We start from the raw sequence: 16,547 nt of genomic DNA on the forward strand, positions 1-16,547 counted from the left end.
TGGGGAGCTTAGCCCATCAGACAACGTACTTTTTTATGCATTTTGAAAAAAAAAATCACAGATTAAGTGGGTCATGACAGCAGAAAAGACTTGTAACCGCATTGTTATATTTTAACAGGCATAAAAATTCCTAAGGGATGTGTGCAGAAGATAATTGAAGAGCTAAAACACATGGATGCAGAGGTGAAAAAAAAAATTCAACAAGAGAAGCTTCGCCAGGAGGAGAAACAATGCCAACTGCAAGCATTACAGCAGATCCATGAATGCCAGCATCAGCCTTTGGATCTGACCCACCGCCTCATAACACCCACTCAGTACATGCACAGTGATGATGTGCTTGACTTGACCTATAGTCCTCAGACACAGAGCATGCCTGATGTAGTGCTGAACCGGGAGTCGGGGGTATCTGATTTTTTACCAGAGGTAGCACTTTATCACCACCACCAGCAACAAGTACCATTAGGACTCTCCATTCCCTTTGGCTCAGAATCTTATGAGGATTCTCTGCTTGGCTTACACAGGCAAGTTCCTTTGAAGCCACCATTGCATGAACCTTTCCAGCATAATCACCTGCAAAACCATCAACAGCAGCAGGAGGATCCACTTCAGCAAGAAATTAATTTCCGAGAGATTCTGGAAGAAATGTTAAGGACTATGAATGTTCCACAAAATGATGACTTCTCCCAGAGCAGACAGAGTGTCATCCAGTTTGGGGGCCCACTTACAGACTTTTGGGATGTTGGTTGACATACAGCATTGTGAACAATGGGAATATCAGACTAGCATTCTTGCCTCAGCTCAGATGTTCTTACTGATCTGCCGTCAGACTTCAAATTTTAACAGGTTTTATGGCACTCCCATTATTTTTAATGGGTTTTAAATAACCTGGTTCATAGTACTTGGAAATTTAGTGTGTTACAAATTTATTTATAGAGAGAAATATTTTTTGAGTGTTTACTTGCGAAGATCAAATCATCACGCTGAGTGGCCTCCTGGTTTAGAAGGCTGCATTTAATGAGTGGGAGTTGCTGTCAAGACCATTGTCCCTTTGTACTCCCACATTGTATTACAGATCTCTGGCTGTTAAATAAAAATTGCGGTGTTGGAGCAGCATATTAAAAATTTTTCTGACTAGAAAAAGTTAAAAGCTCTTGGGTGTGCTGTCTCTTCTAACAGCTGCACATGTATTTATTATATTATTTTTTTTTTTTTGCCCTTCTGGTCATCTAATTTTCTGTAATCACTGTCTTGATTGTAAGCCCCAGCTGAGAATGCTGATTAATCACTGGAAAAAAAGAATGCAAGGAATTCCAGACTGAAAAAACAGTAATATAGAGATTCACATTTCACTGTTCATATGAGCATCATCTGCTGCTGGTGAATAGGTGTAATCTCGTAATATTTAGGGGAGTATGTAATTTCTTCTTCATCAGGGAGAGGAACTGCATATGCATAAAAACAGTAAAGATTTGGCTGGTACACACTGCCTATACACTGCCTTAAGTGTCTACCTGGCCCTTGCATACACACCTCTAGTTCTGTTGTTGCCTTTGCTCACAGTGTGTCGACAGCAGTCATTACCTTTAAAAAGTGCCACGTAATACTAGGCTGCAGCAAGTCCCTTTTTTCTTGGTGAATGCTTTTATCAGAATGCAGTCATACCAAGAAGCCTATTTTATTATTTTTTTTTTTTCCATATGAGCTTCCCCCATTTTGGAGGGGAGGAAAGGTGTCATCATCAATAGAAGGTATGTCTTTTAATCAGCTGTAAGAAAAAATTATATATATTTATAAATACATAAATGTTTATTTGCATTGTGCATGACTATATTAAAGATTTGTGTGTATGTATATTTGTACGTGTGTGTGTGCATGCTTATGCGTGCTTGGGGGGTATTTATCTGACAGTAGTGAAAAAAAAAAAGATGCTGAGCCCCAGTACTTTTAATATTGTTTTGCCACTTGTAGTCACTGCTCCCCAACACCTCCAATGTTTGGCTACAGAAACTTTAACCAGGGTTTATCATACTATTCACTGTTGCAGTCCACATATATGGGATGTACTGCCTGTAGTTAGCTGAAGGTCACCTCAACTTCCACAGCTGTACCTTCCCTCATAGGCCTTAGCCAACTCCACCCTACTCAGACAACAGGGACCTCAGTGGTATAAGGGGGACACTGGCTGATGCTATGTGCAGATCTTTCTTGTGTAGCAGTTCAGTTCCGAGTCTGGAGAATCATCAACTGGCTTGCTTCTGGAGGAAGGATAAGTACCCCACAGAGGAATTTCATTTGCCTTTTTGTAGCTGCTTCAGCAGATATACTAACATCTGACTTAAGAAATACAACTGTACTGTGTGGGAAACAGGTCACTATAGGGAGTTGCATTCCCATTTTTTTCTGCCTTTGCATGGAGCACATGAATGTTTATCCATGTTGTTAGCTTAACCTCAAGGATAGTCAGGAGAACTAAATATTTTCAGGAGTTCACATTTCAAAAGAGGGGCTGGATTTGAAACATAACACTGTGATGGCTGCATATGGGAACCTTCCTGCAAAGCATAGACACACTAAGCAGCAACAGGAAACCGAGGACAGTCTGTCAGACGCCATTGATTTTCATAGGTCCAGTCACACTGATCTCACTGAGGTGCTTTCACAGTCCCCAACTTCAGAATTGGTTGTAGCCAGGCCTCTGTTATAACCACTCCATTTGTTGCTAGCATGTGCTCCTAGACTGACACCATTGAGTTATCAGCCAGATCTGAGGGCCTTAGGACACAGTTTATGAGTGAAGGTCAGGGCAGTATTCCCTTTATCTTGGTTTTTGAGGAGGTTTTCAGTGACAGTGTGGAGGTCTTAGTCACCCTTCTGTGAAATAAGGCCATTTCCCTAGAGAAGCTGAAGTGTAAAGCACCAAAGATGCTACTGGTTACTGCTAAATTGCCCCTGCTTAGGTTAAGTGGAATATCAGTCCAGTCTACTTCCAAGGCTTCTACACAAGTTATTCCAACTGGCGCACGGGATTTTGAGTTTCTTTAATTCGTCAGTCAGCTTTGGAAATTCCAATGATGCCAGAGGTCCATTCTAAGAGAAGAGAAGGATGATGCCTTCCCATTGGAGGATTATGATACCCCAGAGTAAAAGGCAGTTGATGGCAATCATATGTTGGCCAGCTAACTTCTTCCCCTGTTTATGACTGACGTTAGGAATCCTTATCCTGTGCTTCACCTCCAGATCTGTCAAGTGGGGACATCCGCAACGAAATGGAGGAGGAGTTCCAGTGGAAGTCTAAAGACCACTCACAGGCCCATCTCGGATACAGAGGTTTTGTATACCAGCGTGATTGGTGGAGTACTAGCTGTCCCTCCAGCTGTTGATGCCCTGAAGGATTATTTACGATTACATCTTTGAAGCCAGATTCCCTACCCTTTTCTCCAATGAAGCATGATCTTGTTCTACCATATCCAGAATTCCATATAGGAACCTTTGGCTGATCCAGCTGTAGTGTCCCTAGATTCCAGCAAGGTATTCCCTGCTGCTTCATCCTTGCACTCTGTTCTCCTAATGATGAGAGTAAGATTTTTGTCCAGTTTTTGGAAAAAGGCATATATCTGTGTTCCCTGGCATTCAGAGCCTTGAACTGTCAAGTACTATATGCTCAGCTGCAAACAAACCCTGCAGGAGAAGATGAGGTCCAATGCAGAGGGGGTCACTGACAAGTACCTGAACCAGAAAATGCTTAAACTATGTGAACTATCAGCAGTCCAATAACAGTGGTTCTGAAGCAGTGGATATATCTTGCAGGGTAGAAACAATAGTGTTGATTATTCAGAGACATGCCTAAGGGCATAGCCCTTGCCAGGTCCTTTGTAGGGGGAAGCTCCTTAGTGTACCTCAGTATAAGGGTTTCATTTTCAGACTCTACTGAAGGTGTCTTCAAAAGACTAGAAGAAAAGGGTGAGACTTTATAATCCGTGAAGTAGCTTTTTCATTTGCAGGCAACAAAGTTCAGCAGAAACTGCCCAGCCACGTCATGGCTTCTATACACAAGGCAAGGGAAAAACTAGGCAGACAAGAGTAAGAAGGCTAGGTTTTGTAGAGAATGGCAATCTAAGCCTAAAGAAAAGACTGGAGGCCATCAAGACCATGACTGTTAGAGGGAGCTGACATGACTCAGCTTGGCTGCTCGCTCCTCATACCCAAATTCCTTAACCTTTATGGATAATAAGACATTTAGAATTTTTTGCCTAAAATTGGAAAGCATAAGTTGGGACTAGTGGGCCCTAAAATGCTGAAACAGGGAATACAGTCTGCAATTCCAAAGCGTGGGGGTATTCCCCTTGTACCAAAACATGTAAAGTAAGTCTTGTCATACCCTGTTTAAAAAATGCAGAAACAATGGACTATAAAGGGAGGACCCAGAGCTGAATGTAAGCCTGGTCATAACCTGTTTAAAAAATGCAGGACCAATGGCTGATAAAGGGAGGACCCAGAGCTGAAGATTCAGGATTGCACTCAAGGTTGATTTTAATGTCCAGAAAAGAAGGAATATGGAAACCTACCAAGATTAAACACATTCCTAATTACCCCAAAATTCACAATGTTACTTCTCCAAGGCCTCCTATCTCCCCACATACGTTTTTGGTTGTGTGGGTCCTGAAGGATGGCAATATACATATCTCTACAGCCAGGCACCACAGAAGGTTTCTAACATTTGAAGGGGGAAGAGATAATTTCCAATTAATTTACTTGCCTTTTAGGTTGTCTGCTGCACTCAGAGTTTCTACAGAATGCCTGATTCCAGTTGCAGCTTTTTGTAGAACAAACAGAATCCATTTTACCCATACCTGGATGACTATTTGAAAAGAGCAGACTTCCTGAAGGAGTAGATACAAAAGGCATTGAGTTTCACCTTCACATGTTGTCCAAAATTTGGGTTTTCTGCCAATGTGGCAAAGCCAAACTTTACCCCACCAGAGGGAGTAGTATTCTCTGGGTACTGATGGACACAAATTTGCAAAAGGCTTTCCTTCCAGATGAAAAGGTACCATTTCTGCACCTCTTCTGTCAAAGAGTATCCTAAAGTATAAGTTAGTCACAGCTGATTCTGGGTTACCTGGTATCATGCATTCCTGCATGTGAGAAAGTTAGTGATACTTCAGAGATATTGTGCCAACACTCCCAGTCCTTAGAAACCCTCATACCTATACTGTCTTTTATAAAGAAAGAAAACTCTTATGGAGAATTAAGTAAACTAGGGGGTATCATTCAGACTAGCACAGCCTGCGCAGACACTAACCTCAGATTCCTTGGGCTTAAGCCTGGGCAACCCATGTGAGATCTCTGAAAGTTCAGGGCACATAGAACAAAAGCATGAGAAGAAAATGGGTCTATGTCATTTAATTGAAAGCTCATTTTATTGAAACTTAAAATCGTCGAATACCATTTGATTGAAAACTCATTTCATAGAAAATTGTAGAAGTGTATAGAAAGTATGCAATGGTGTAATTTCTTGTCATGGGAGTTATTAGGGAACTGAGCCTTGCAGAGTGTGTGTGAATTGCAGTGGACAGCATCATGTTTTATCCCCAGATCTGTATAGATTTTTGTTTGTACTCCAGCACTAATTCACTGCATGTGGTGTTTTCTTCTTTTCTGTTTGGTTGTGCAACTGTGGAGTTAGTATATATAGATATATACAGTATGAGTGCAGAGGGGCTTGCCATCCTGCAAAAACATGTTTTTAGGATATATGTCTTATGGAGAAGGTTTTCTGTGAAGTGAGTTTTCAGTCAAATAGCTTTTGACAATTTGGGTTTCAGTGAAATGACATAGACCTGGAAGACAACATCCAAAAGTGGAAAGTGTGATGGCTGTTGTCTTAGTATTGAGATAATTCAAACTGATTTGAGCACGGGACACTTCAGATTTTTAAAACAATACTGTAGTCTGTGATAAAGCCACAAAGAGAAAAATCTACTCATATCCTGTGCAGATTAGCAGTGCAGACGTGGGAGTCAGGATGTCCTTGAAGGGCCTGACCCTCAGGATGTCCTTAGAATCCTTTTCAAGATTTTGATGTGCCAAGTACCTCACAGCTAAACCCACATGAAAGGATGTTAGATCTGACAAGCAAATGGTATGTTTCAGAAGTACACCTTGTATGCCTCCCTAGAAGACACGCAGCTGAAAAAGTTTTGCTGCAGCTTTGGCAGCTTGGAAACTAAATGCCTTCTGCCTGAATTTCAGGTGTTTGTTTCATAAAGCTTTTCTTCCTGTAGCCTTGATTCCCAATGGCATTAAAGATGTCCAAAGAAGATAGGCCTGAAGTCATTCTGATAGTCCCCTTTATCCTAGGAAATATTGGTTCTCCTCTTAAGGGAAAAGCCATACTTTGTGCCTCAAAGTATGAACCCCCTGACTCCGAAAAAAGTCCATCATGCACCAGTCTGACTACCTTTAGGCTTACAGCTTAAATTACTCAACTCCCATCCCAGCCAGGCATTCTTTGGAGGATATGCTAAACGTAATGGGGGATGGGGGCTAGGAAACCAGACACAAGGAAATTATAACTAGCAAAATGGAAAACCTTCTCCTCTTGGTGCCTGTCGGGGACTGAGATTTGAACACAGCCCAAGTGTCATTGGCGCTGAATTGCCTATCAGATCTTTACAAAACGGGCATATCCTGTACTACTTTAAATGTCAACACATGTGCCATCTCAGACTTCCTTAGTATAAACCCCTTTATATATTTCCAGCTGACATTAAAACAGTTGGTAAAGTGGGTACTACATCTTAGACCATCTAGATGGAAAATTATTTCACTGTGGAATCTTGGATGCATTAGAAAAGCTAACACTGGCATCTTTTGAAATGGCTTCTTTAGTCCCTCGCTGATGCTTATCCTAAAGACACTGTTCTTGGTAGCTGTGATGTCTACTAAGAGAAATTCAGAATCACAGGCATCGTTTTGCAAGGAAACTTTTATGATCTTGCGCAGGGGCAAGAATATCTCGTCATAATAATCCTTTATGACATTTATGACAGAGGTAGTTAAGGAGAGCTCTTTTGACTCATGTCATCAATTTCTCTAAAGCATAGAACAAGAAAGAACTAGAACTCTGCATGCCTTGGACAAAACAAAAGTATTCAGAACAACTGTCTGTGCCTTTTGTAAAGGGCAGGAGAGAGAAGCCAACAAACATCATCTAAATGGCTTGCATACTGTATGTATCTGCAAGCATGTAGCAGGTTAAGTTAAAAGACATGCAGATGGAGCAACAGCAGCCTCCACAGCATTCTTCTGGGGTTAGTACCCAGTACATTTTAGAAGCAGCTTACCTGAGCCTCAGTCCACACTCTTTTAAAGCTGTATAGGGCCAGGGCAGTGTTTGCTATAAGATCTGCTCTACTAGTAAATCCCATCAAGACCAACCACATACTGGGCAATGCTATGGAGTGGCAGACATGAGGGCTGCAACAGTGATTACTGCAAGGAACATATGTTTTTATGAACTTGCCATATTTGTAGATGTTAAAGTGCATTCACTGTTGTAGTCCATATTCTTATCCTTCATCATCCTTCTCTCATCATTCTGGGGTTGGGCTGGGCCCCAGCCCCTCTTGAACTTGCTGACATCCTGGAGGAGTAGACTTGGGTTCCTGTGGGATGGACCTGCTTGTCAGATAGGTATTTTCCTCACACACCCCCATCTGATCCACTCATGCTCCAGTTCCTGGTCCAGCCAAGGCATGAAGACCTAAAGATGTCAGTCAGCTCCCCTTTCATACCATGATGTCCTTGCATGTGATTGCAAGGGACTTGGCTGAGGCCTGTGGAGGAAGGTACAGTTTTGTAGTTAGGACTAACTTTCAGACTACTTGTGGGTAGGTTATCTCAAGATCCGCAACAGTAAATGTACTCTAATAAATACAGTTATGTTAAGTTTTTTTAACACAAGTATACTTTCTTGCTCTACATATCCCCAGTTCCTTAACAGCTGCAAATTACCACTGCAACATAACTTTGTATAATACATACTGCTGCATGACGTAAAAGGGAAGGTAAAGCAATGGTGCTTCAGCATTGATGCTTGGTTTTATGGTCTTTCTGCAACATACATAGCACTTACATTTAGAGAATGCTGTCAGATGTATAGTTTTCTAAGACTGATGTGTGGAGAGGCCAGATCTTCTGCACTGCCATAACAGTTTGGTGTCATAAATCCTCCTTTGACATTTTGAGGCTATGAGCTGCTCTCATTGTTGCTCAGTATTTTACTCTATGTTCTATATGTATGTTCGCCCATTTGGAACGTGTCTCGACTTTCAGAAGTTACACTAGCATACACTGGTTTGAGTTAGGTGCACATTTAGAAGTTAAAAATGTCATAATGTTTGAAAGTGATTGAAGTAGGGATTCTTGCCTCTTCTAAATAGTAATTTCACTTGACACTAAGATACGGCTGAATGCTTAGATTGGCTGAGTAGCCTGTATTGATTTTTTAGTAATTTTATACATCCTTTACATATGCAAACATGGCATTGTTACTTGTGGTACATGGGTGGGTGAGGGCTTGGCAAGAAATAAGTGAAATGTTTGTTAAATAAATGTTAATATGAGAAGGAAAGTACTTCACTAAGGGAGACAGAAGTTTGTTATAGGGGGAAACTAGTGAAAATTGATCTCTGCAGTAGCAGTGTTTTTTAGTAACGTATTGTTTAACAGTTTCTTTATGTCCTCACTGTGTCTACATGGGTTTTCAGTGGAGCATCAGGTTTCATCCCAGGGACCTACAAATAGCTGAACTAGCAAAGTATAGATTTCTTCTGGCATGTGTGCACGCGCATTTTGTCTTCAGTGGCCTTTAGTCCCATCTGGGATTGGTTCCTGTCTTAGAACTTTAGTTGCCATCTGCAACTTGCCATGAATCAGAAATAGATGAATGGATGCTTTTTATATCTCATTTAGAATGACTGCAGATGCCTGTATGAAAGTAACTGCAGTGTTGTTACACAGGACTTCATTTTTTTGTGGGAAATTACCAAGCCCAAACTAAACTGGCTTGCAGTCTTTGAGGGGGGGGCAACATGGATAACCAGTCTAGCTGTGCCCTTTTCTAGACATGCTACAGTAAATGCTGTAACATATAGTAACATACTGAATTGCGAAGTCATATATAAATCAAATGTATGATTTAAATCACTAGGACATCAAATGGTTCTCCATGTGCTTTATGAAAAGGACATGTTTTGAGACACTTTGTGTAATTGTCCTCAGTGAAGCACTTTCAAAACTGTCTAGGTAGCAAGTCCCACAGGTGAGGTACTTCATAAGGAAAATAATGAACACGTGGTTTTCTGATTCAGATTGTAAATAATTAGTGGTCCTGAGGTGGCTCAAAGGAGAAAAGCAGCTCCTGTAACTAAGCAGGACCTGGTTCTTGAATGTTTTGATGGAGAGAGCTTTGGGGATTAGAAAACGGCATGGGTTGTCGACACACGCACAGTAATGATGGGAGGACATCATCTCACACAGCTGTTCGTAATTGTCATCTAGGTAAACATCTTGTTTTATACTTTTTTTTTCCTATCTGCTGTGCAGATGTGTTGTTTAGATACTCGAAAATAAATACAGAACAGCTTTAGCTTCCACACTGCTACAGAGACTGCCTTTATTTACTTAATAAAAATAGAATCGTTCATACAATACTTGGATGGTGTTTTGAACGATACAGTTAACATCCCTGTTTTTTAACTCTTCTGTGACTTTTTGAGCATCTAGTGATCCTACAGAACTCCCCTCTCCTTCAAGAGAAAACACTAATACCAGACATATTTAAGAGGTAAAATTATTCAGTATTACAAGTTTAAGAACTGCAGTTAGATTTTTTTTAAATGTTTGGAAGTCGGGTTTAAGGATAACAAAAAATCATTTCAAATTGACAAGACATACATATTATTGCCTGTAAAAATCACTGTTAAATGAGCCATATAAATTATTCTTTGCTTGATACTTGTTAAAAAAAAAAAAAAAAAAAAAGTTACTGTTCACTGATACTTTTTTCTCATTTACCAAATGATATTCAATAGTTTTCTATATGGAAGTTAAAATGTGGACTTTTTGTGGTTTATTACAGAATATTATTGGCTGTTACTGTTGTATTTGCTTAATAATTCTTTGTTGAAGTCCAGTTTAATTAATAGTCTATACTGTGGACCAGAGACAGAAAAGTGTTTCTTCATTTAACCATATATCATTTGTGTTTACGTAGTGATCTGTAAATGATAACAGTAGGCATTCCCATTCACAAAACATTTGAGAGAGGGCACAAACGTTCAATTTTTTGTTTCATGGTTTTCTGCAGAGGGCTAATTAGGTTTAATGTTTTTCTCAAGTCCAATTAAAAATTGCTCATTTGTCTGTAGGTGTGAAAATACATTATCATGTTTTTTTTTTTGTTCAGGAGTGGAGTTCTGCACTGTACTAACACAGATTTAACACTTTAGAGCTTATGAAAAAAGATTTAGTTGCTCAGGAAATTTGGGTTACATTAGCAACAAAGCCTTATTCATCGTAATTTAGAAATGATTAAAAATGTAGGTACTCTATTGCAAAGATGCAGTTTCCAAAGCCCAGGTTTAACTTATGGAAATGATCTGTCATTTTACTGCTCAGTAATATTGAGTTTAAGAAATGCCATATTTGGGGCTATTTATAAATGAGATCTTTGTTTCAGATTATTTGATCAATGACTGGAACTGTATGCACCCAGTTTTTGTAATATTTTAGAACATTTCATACTATAACTGTATATATTCATAGAATTTCTAATTTTACCTCAGCATTTGTTTCCCTTGTAATTTAGTGCAGAATAGAACATGACCACCTTTATCGTGTTCAAAAAGGTGCTGCTGTGATGTGCTGAGTTTCGAGATTTCCAAGTAGAGAATGCCAGCTGTAATAAAAAAATAATGATAATGTTCATAGGTAGGTACTAGGCTATTAGTCCTAGGGCCTATATAAACCTAGCCAAACAGGTACCCTAGCTTTCACCACCCAAGAAAATTATTTTCCTGTGCCTCTGTCGAGCAGAGCCACAGAAGTGATCCCCGGGGTGTAACGCTATCATCCTTGATGGATCCTGTGGTTGGGTTTGTACTCTACAAAATGCCCCGTCTTGCATTTTTCCTCACAACATACTTCAGTTTGGGGCAAGGGAGAATACTATGATGTCTCACACAAACTAGATAAGCATGTCTAACTGTAAATTCACTGCATGATTGTAGTCATGAATGCACATAGTGAAAAGTTCCAACATTCAGTTAAATGCAAACAGTATCAATGTGGCTGTCAGATTTACAGTCAAGACTTGCCACCTGTGTTATATTTACTGTCTTGGGGAAGAGTACTGCCAGCAAATCAAACTTGCCACATAAAGGTGTCAAGGGGAGAAAAAATGTTTAGTAGTCAAATTATTGATGTACAGAAGTATGTGTTGTAATTCATTTTTTTTCTAGGTTTCAAAGCAGTGTGCAAATTGGGAGAGCATGTTTCTTTGTCAAACTAGGTAGTCCTATGTTTTGAAGCTGTGTGACTTTAGAATTAGTATGTTATAGATGTGGTTCCATTTTCATTAACTACTAGGGTGAAGTTATACGGCTTTGTTAGCTTAGCATTTAAAACGTTTCCCAGGCTACAGCTACTCACCTTCCATACCTGTAACACTTTACGCTCTAGCTTCCTGTCTAGCTTTCTATTCCTGCTGGGTCTATATCACAACATTAAACTAACATAAGTTCAAACAATGTAATATCAAACCCTAAAGTCTGAAACCCAAGAATAGCAAAAACACAGAACAGCAACCCCCCCCGGAAAAAAAAATCACTGTTCTGACACAATTAAAAAAAAAATAATTAAACCTTAAACTGATTTGCCATGGCTTCACTATTTTTGGATTTCAGGCTTCAAGGTTCGATAATACAACATTTGTAATACAAGTCCCATTCCTGCTAATGTAGCTCACAGCAGAGAAATGGCCCTAAGCTACAATATTTTTTTTTCTGTGTTTATCCTTTGAGAAAAGTCACTACACTTTCATCCCTTTGTGACTTGTGAATTTCTCCAAATCGTTTGTAGTTTTTGTGCTGATTTATCATGTTTTCAGGTTAGACCAGACCTGTTCACATTTACTTTATTCTTTCCCCTTCCTTTAGGGCTCATTGTTTTCTGTGTACCTTACCACTACTTTGTTTTTGCCCTAACTAGTTTTAGTCCTCTGATGTTTATTGTGTACAAGAAGATGTTTATTAGAATTCTCTGTGCGTTCTCTTCAGTGTATTGTTGAAACTTTGACTACGTTATGTGGTTGTAGTTTGCTGTTAGGTTTTTCTCAAAGTAATAAAAGTTCGGTCATCCACAGGAACCAAGCACTGTGTCTCACAGGGGTAAATATAAAAACAGCAAATCCAAACAACGATTCCAGACAACGAAAATTGTGCAGCTATAATGCAAGAATACGTGAACTAGGCAGCAAAGTTCTGGCTTTATTGTATATTGTAAATGTAAGCGCTTTCAGCTTTCGGCTTCTTCAGACATTTATGATAAAAAATCTAACCATTTAAATACTATACAAGTACATTTCATTGGCCAGACAGATCAATACATATTTAAAGGTATCTAGCCATTTAATTCAAAAACATATATATTTTTATTTTTAAAGGTATCTAGCCATTTAATTAAAAAACTTCCTAATATATTATCCTAAAAAATGTGTATTGCTGTGGATAAATTCATAAGCACATAAAAATATAAATATGAATATAAATATAAATAAATACAAAATATATACAAACATACATACAAACCCCATTGACACATATACATATATGTGTATATATTTAAAATAAATAAAAAATAAAAATAAAAGTAGGTAATCAAATAATTCAAGCTGACACTACTGGTCTTCTCTTTCGCAAAACAGGTTTGAGTGAGGCTTTATCATTAAGACCAGGCTCTCTGTCTGCTTGACATCTAATGATCCACCTAAGCTCATTCTCTTCTGTAAATGTATGAATGTCACCTCCACGTAAACTAGGTTTAAAAACTTGAATCATTGAAAAAGTAAATGTATGATTAGGTCCTCTATCCATAGCATGCTTGGCTAAGGCATTAGTGTTGGTGCCTATGCGAATGTGGTAGACGTGTTCCCTTATGCATTCCCTGAATTTTCTATTAGTTTTACCTATATAGAAAGATTCACAGGAGACGCATCTAGCTAAATAAACCACATATTCACTTTGGCAATTGGTATTAGTATAAAAATTAAATTCAACTCCTGTAATAGAATGTATAAATGAAGTTCTCTCATCTATATGTGAACACTGATTACATTTATTACATGGCTTGGTGTTCACTAAACTCCTATTACAATCTGTAGGTGCCCTTCCCAGTGGATGGTGACAAAGAATACGTTTCAGATTCTTTCTATTTCTGAAAGCATAGGTGGGTCTAAGTCCTACTATCCTACCTATATTTTCGTCTAACAAAAGTACATTCCAATATCTCTCAAATATTCTCTTAACATTACCCATGTCTGAAGTAAAAAATAAAGGTATTCTTAGACTTGCTGGGTTCAAACAGTTGTCTGGACGAACTTCAGAAGGTGTTCCTTCAGAAAAATATGGTCTCGCTGTGGTAGTTCTAAGAGAATTCACCCTACTAATAGCTCCATTTAACTCATTTGATTTATAACACCTGCCAATCAGCCTTTCTTTAAGGTTGGAAATCTCTATCATAAAATTATCATGGGTCAGATTAAGTCTAGAAGCTCTCATAGCCTGACCCATGACTACATTTTTAAAGACAAATGGAGGGTGCATACTCTCTCGCTGAAGTAAAGTGTTTCTATAACAAGCCTTCCGGTGGATTGTAGTATTCAACATTCCATTATCTAATCTTATCATATCCACATCTAAAAAATAAATCTTTTCTCTAGAATAATTAGTAGTAAATTCAAGAAAATTAGTGAGGCTATTTACAACTGACACCATATGAAGGAGCTCTACTTCCATGCCAAACCATATAAAAAAGAGGTCGTCTACAAAGCATTTATAAAATAAAGCTTTACACCGAAAATCATGTAAGGGAAATAATAAATCTTCCTCCCATTTAGCCATTACTATGTTGGCGTAGCTATTGGCACACGAAGTGCCCATAGCTACGCCATCATTCTGCAGATAGTACTCATTATTGAAAGTGAAAACATTATTCTGTAAAACAATTTCCAAAAACATAGTTAGCTGATCTATTATGGTCAGATTCAAACTGGAATGGTCAGTTAGAAATTGATGTACCATTGACACCCCCGTATCATTAGGGATCATGGTAAACAAACTCTTAACATCCATGGTCACCAAGATATATGGTCTATCGTCTGGCACTTCTTTCATAAAAGTATACAATTCTAAAAGAAATTGCTTACTATCCCTTAATATAGTAGAGTTAGCATTAACTATAGGTCTAAGAAAGTGCTCCAAATAAAGTGAAAAGGGCTCAGTTACCCAGCCTCTCCCAGACACTATGGGACGCAACGGTGGCTTTTCCAATGACTTATGGATCTTGGGAAGGCCCTGTATAATCAGCACGAGGGGTTTATTAACTCTCAAAAACTTCATTAACGTACAATCTATATCATGGCTTTTATAAAGATCATCCAAAATGTCATAAATTCTAAATATTCTATTAGAAACCTCATTTAGTCCAACCTTACAATAATAACCACCTTCATTCAACATTGAACTCATACTCTCTAAATAATCCTCAGTGTCCATAACGACAATAGGTCCTCTTTTATCTGCTGGATGTATAACTATAGAGAGGTCCTTCGAGAGATCAGATAAAGCCTTCCTTTGATTAAAGGTTAAATTCTGTTTACCAACTTTCCTACTTTTATCTCTATTAACTTCATTCAATAAATGTAGGTCTTGTTCTACCAGCTTATTAAAAGTGTCCACCAAAGGATGTAAAGTAGGAACATACAATCTAGGAGTGCGAAAGGTACAAGTAGTACCTACCCTCTCAACATCTCCAAATTCTAGTTTTAATTGTATATTACGTGCAAAAAGTCTAGTGTCCAGTACTGAATCAGTCACATTACTCATACTGCTGGGAATAAAGGATAAACCCTTACCTTATACCTGGTGAGATTCTTACGAGATAAATTCATAACTAAGGATTTGGTAGTCGTTCCCACATTTTCTTCAAAGTGGGTCCAGTGTGTTCTCCTCCTGACCCCTTCCGCTTCACCCTCCCTCTGTTGTATGAGCCTCATCCTTGCATGTGTTGGGGAGTACCTATCGGGAAAGGGTCAGGTGTCACAGCTCTATCAACAGTCAAATGTGGATTAGGGGGTATGTTAGAAATTTTCCTTCTAATCACTGGTTCAATGTTGGAGCCAGAAAGTACACAATTATCCACATTCGTATCAACCACACTGTTAAAAACACTACTATTGTTCACTTCATTAGAAACAGCATGAATTTCTGTAACTGCAACCACATCATCCTTATTACTAGTAGATTCTATTGCATTACTAGTTATCATTAATTCATTTGTTCTATTACTTGAATTATTAGATGGATGTGAAGTAGGAAGAACACTTCCTTCATTATTGTTACTACTAATCCCATTATTGTTCCTGGGCCAAGTGAAGACATGGCCTAATTTAAAATCTCTAGTGTCTCTATTAATCTTGGACTTTTTCTGCTCCAACAGTCTCCTTTCGTAGATATTCACATTGTCCAACAGTTTATCCATTGCCCGTTCGACTCTAGGGCCTGAGTACTTAGAAAAAATACCTTGCTGTTGTCTAGTCAAATTATTCCTTAATTTCTCCCCTTCTGGGCTGAAAAACTCATTAAGCAGTCTCGTATATTTAAAGCTAAGCTCTAAATTTAATTGCTGCCATTGATACAGTAAGCTAGGATACAAATTACCCGTCGTCGGCATCTTGAGGATACGCAGCCCCCTCGGCACTATCTTCCTGCTTAAACAAGCTTCAAAGTGCTGGCGCTGCAATTGCATGCGTTTCAATTTCAAAATGTCCAACTCGTCTATTTAACTCGTCGTCCAACAAAATCATTAGCATTATCTTCATCAACATCATCCGTAGGTTCGTAAGAAGAAAGTAAATTGTCATTACCAGCTAAACTCGTACGAAAACGTTCAGCAAGACCAAACGATGCATCACGTATTGATCTGTCTGGCCAATGAAATGTACTTGTATAGTATTTAAATGGTTAGATTTTTTTATCATAAATGTCTGAAGAAGCCGAAAGGTGAAAGCGCTTACATTTACAATATACAATAAAGCCAGAACTTTGCTGCCTAGTTCGCGTATTCTTGCATTATAGCTGCACAATTTTCGTTGTCTGGAATTGTTTGGATTTGCTGTTTTTATATTTACCCCTGTGAGACGTAGTGCTTGGTTCCTGTGGATGACCGAACTTTTATTATTGTTGACTATTCAGTTATTTGCGTCC

The 16,547-nt window shown here is 38.7% G+C and overlaps 1 protein-coding gene across 1 annotated transcript in view; it reads left to right on the forward strand.

The window, feature by feature from the left end:
- Positions 1 to 11,879, forward strand: part of SBNO2 (strawberry notch homolog 2) — a 2,660,605-nt gene extending 2,648,726 nt beyond the window's left edge. Inside the window, exon 41 of the mRNA XM_044053813.1 lies at positions 119 to 11,879. Coding sequence (XP_043909748.1) covers positions 119 to 747 — 629 coding nt within the window. The 3' untranslated portion in view covers positions 748 to 11,879. The remainder of the gene's footprint in view (positions 1 to 118) is intronic.
- Positions 11,880 to 16,547: the final 4,668 nt, after the last annotated feature.

The sequence above is a fragment of the Protopterus annectens genome, chromosome 13.part0 (assembly GCF_019279795.1).
Source record: "Protopterus annectens isolate FY-2018-M chromosome 13.part0, PAN1.0, whole genome shotgun sequence".
Taxonomy (NCBI): Eukaryota; Metazoa; Chordata; order Ceratodontiformes; family Protopteridae; genus Protopterus; species Protopterus annectens.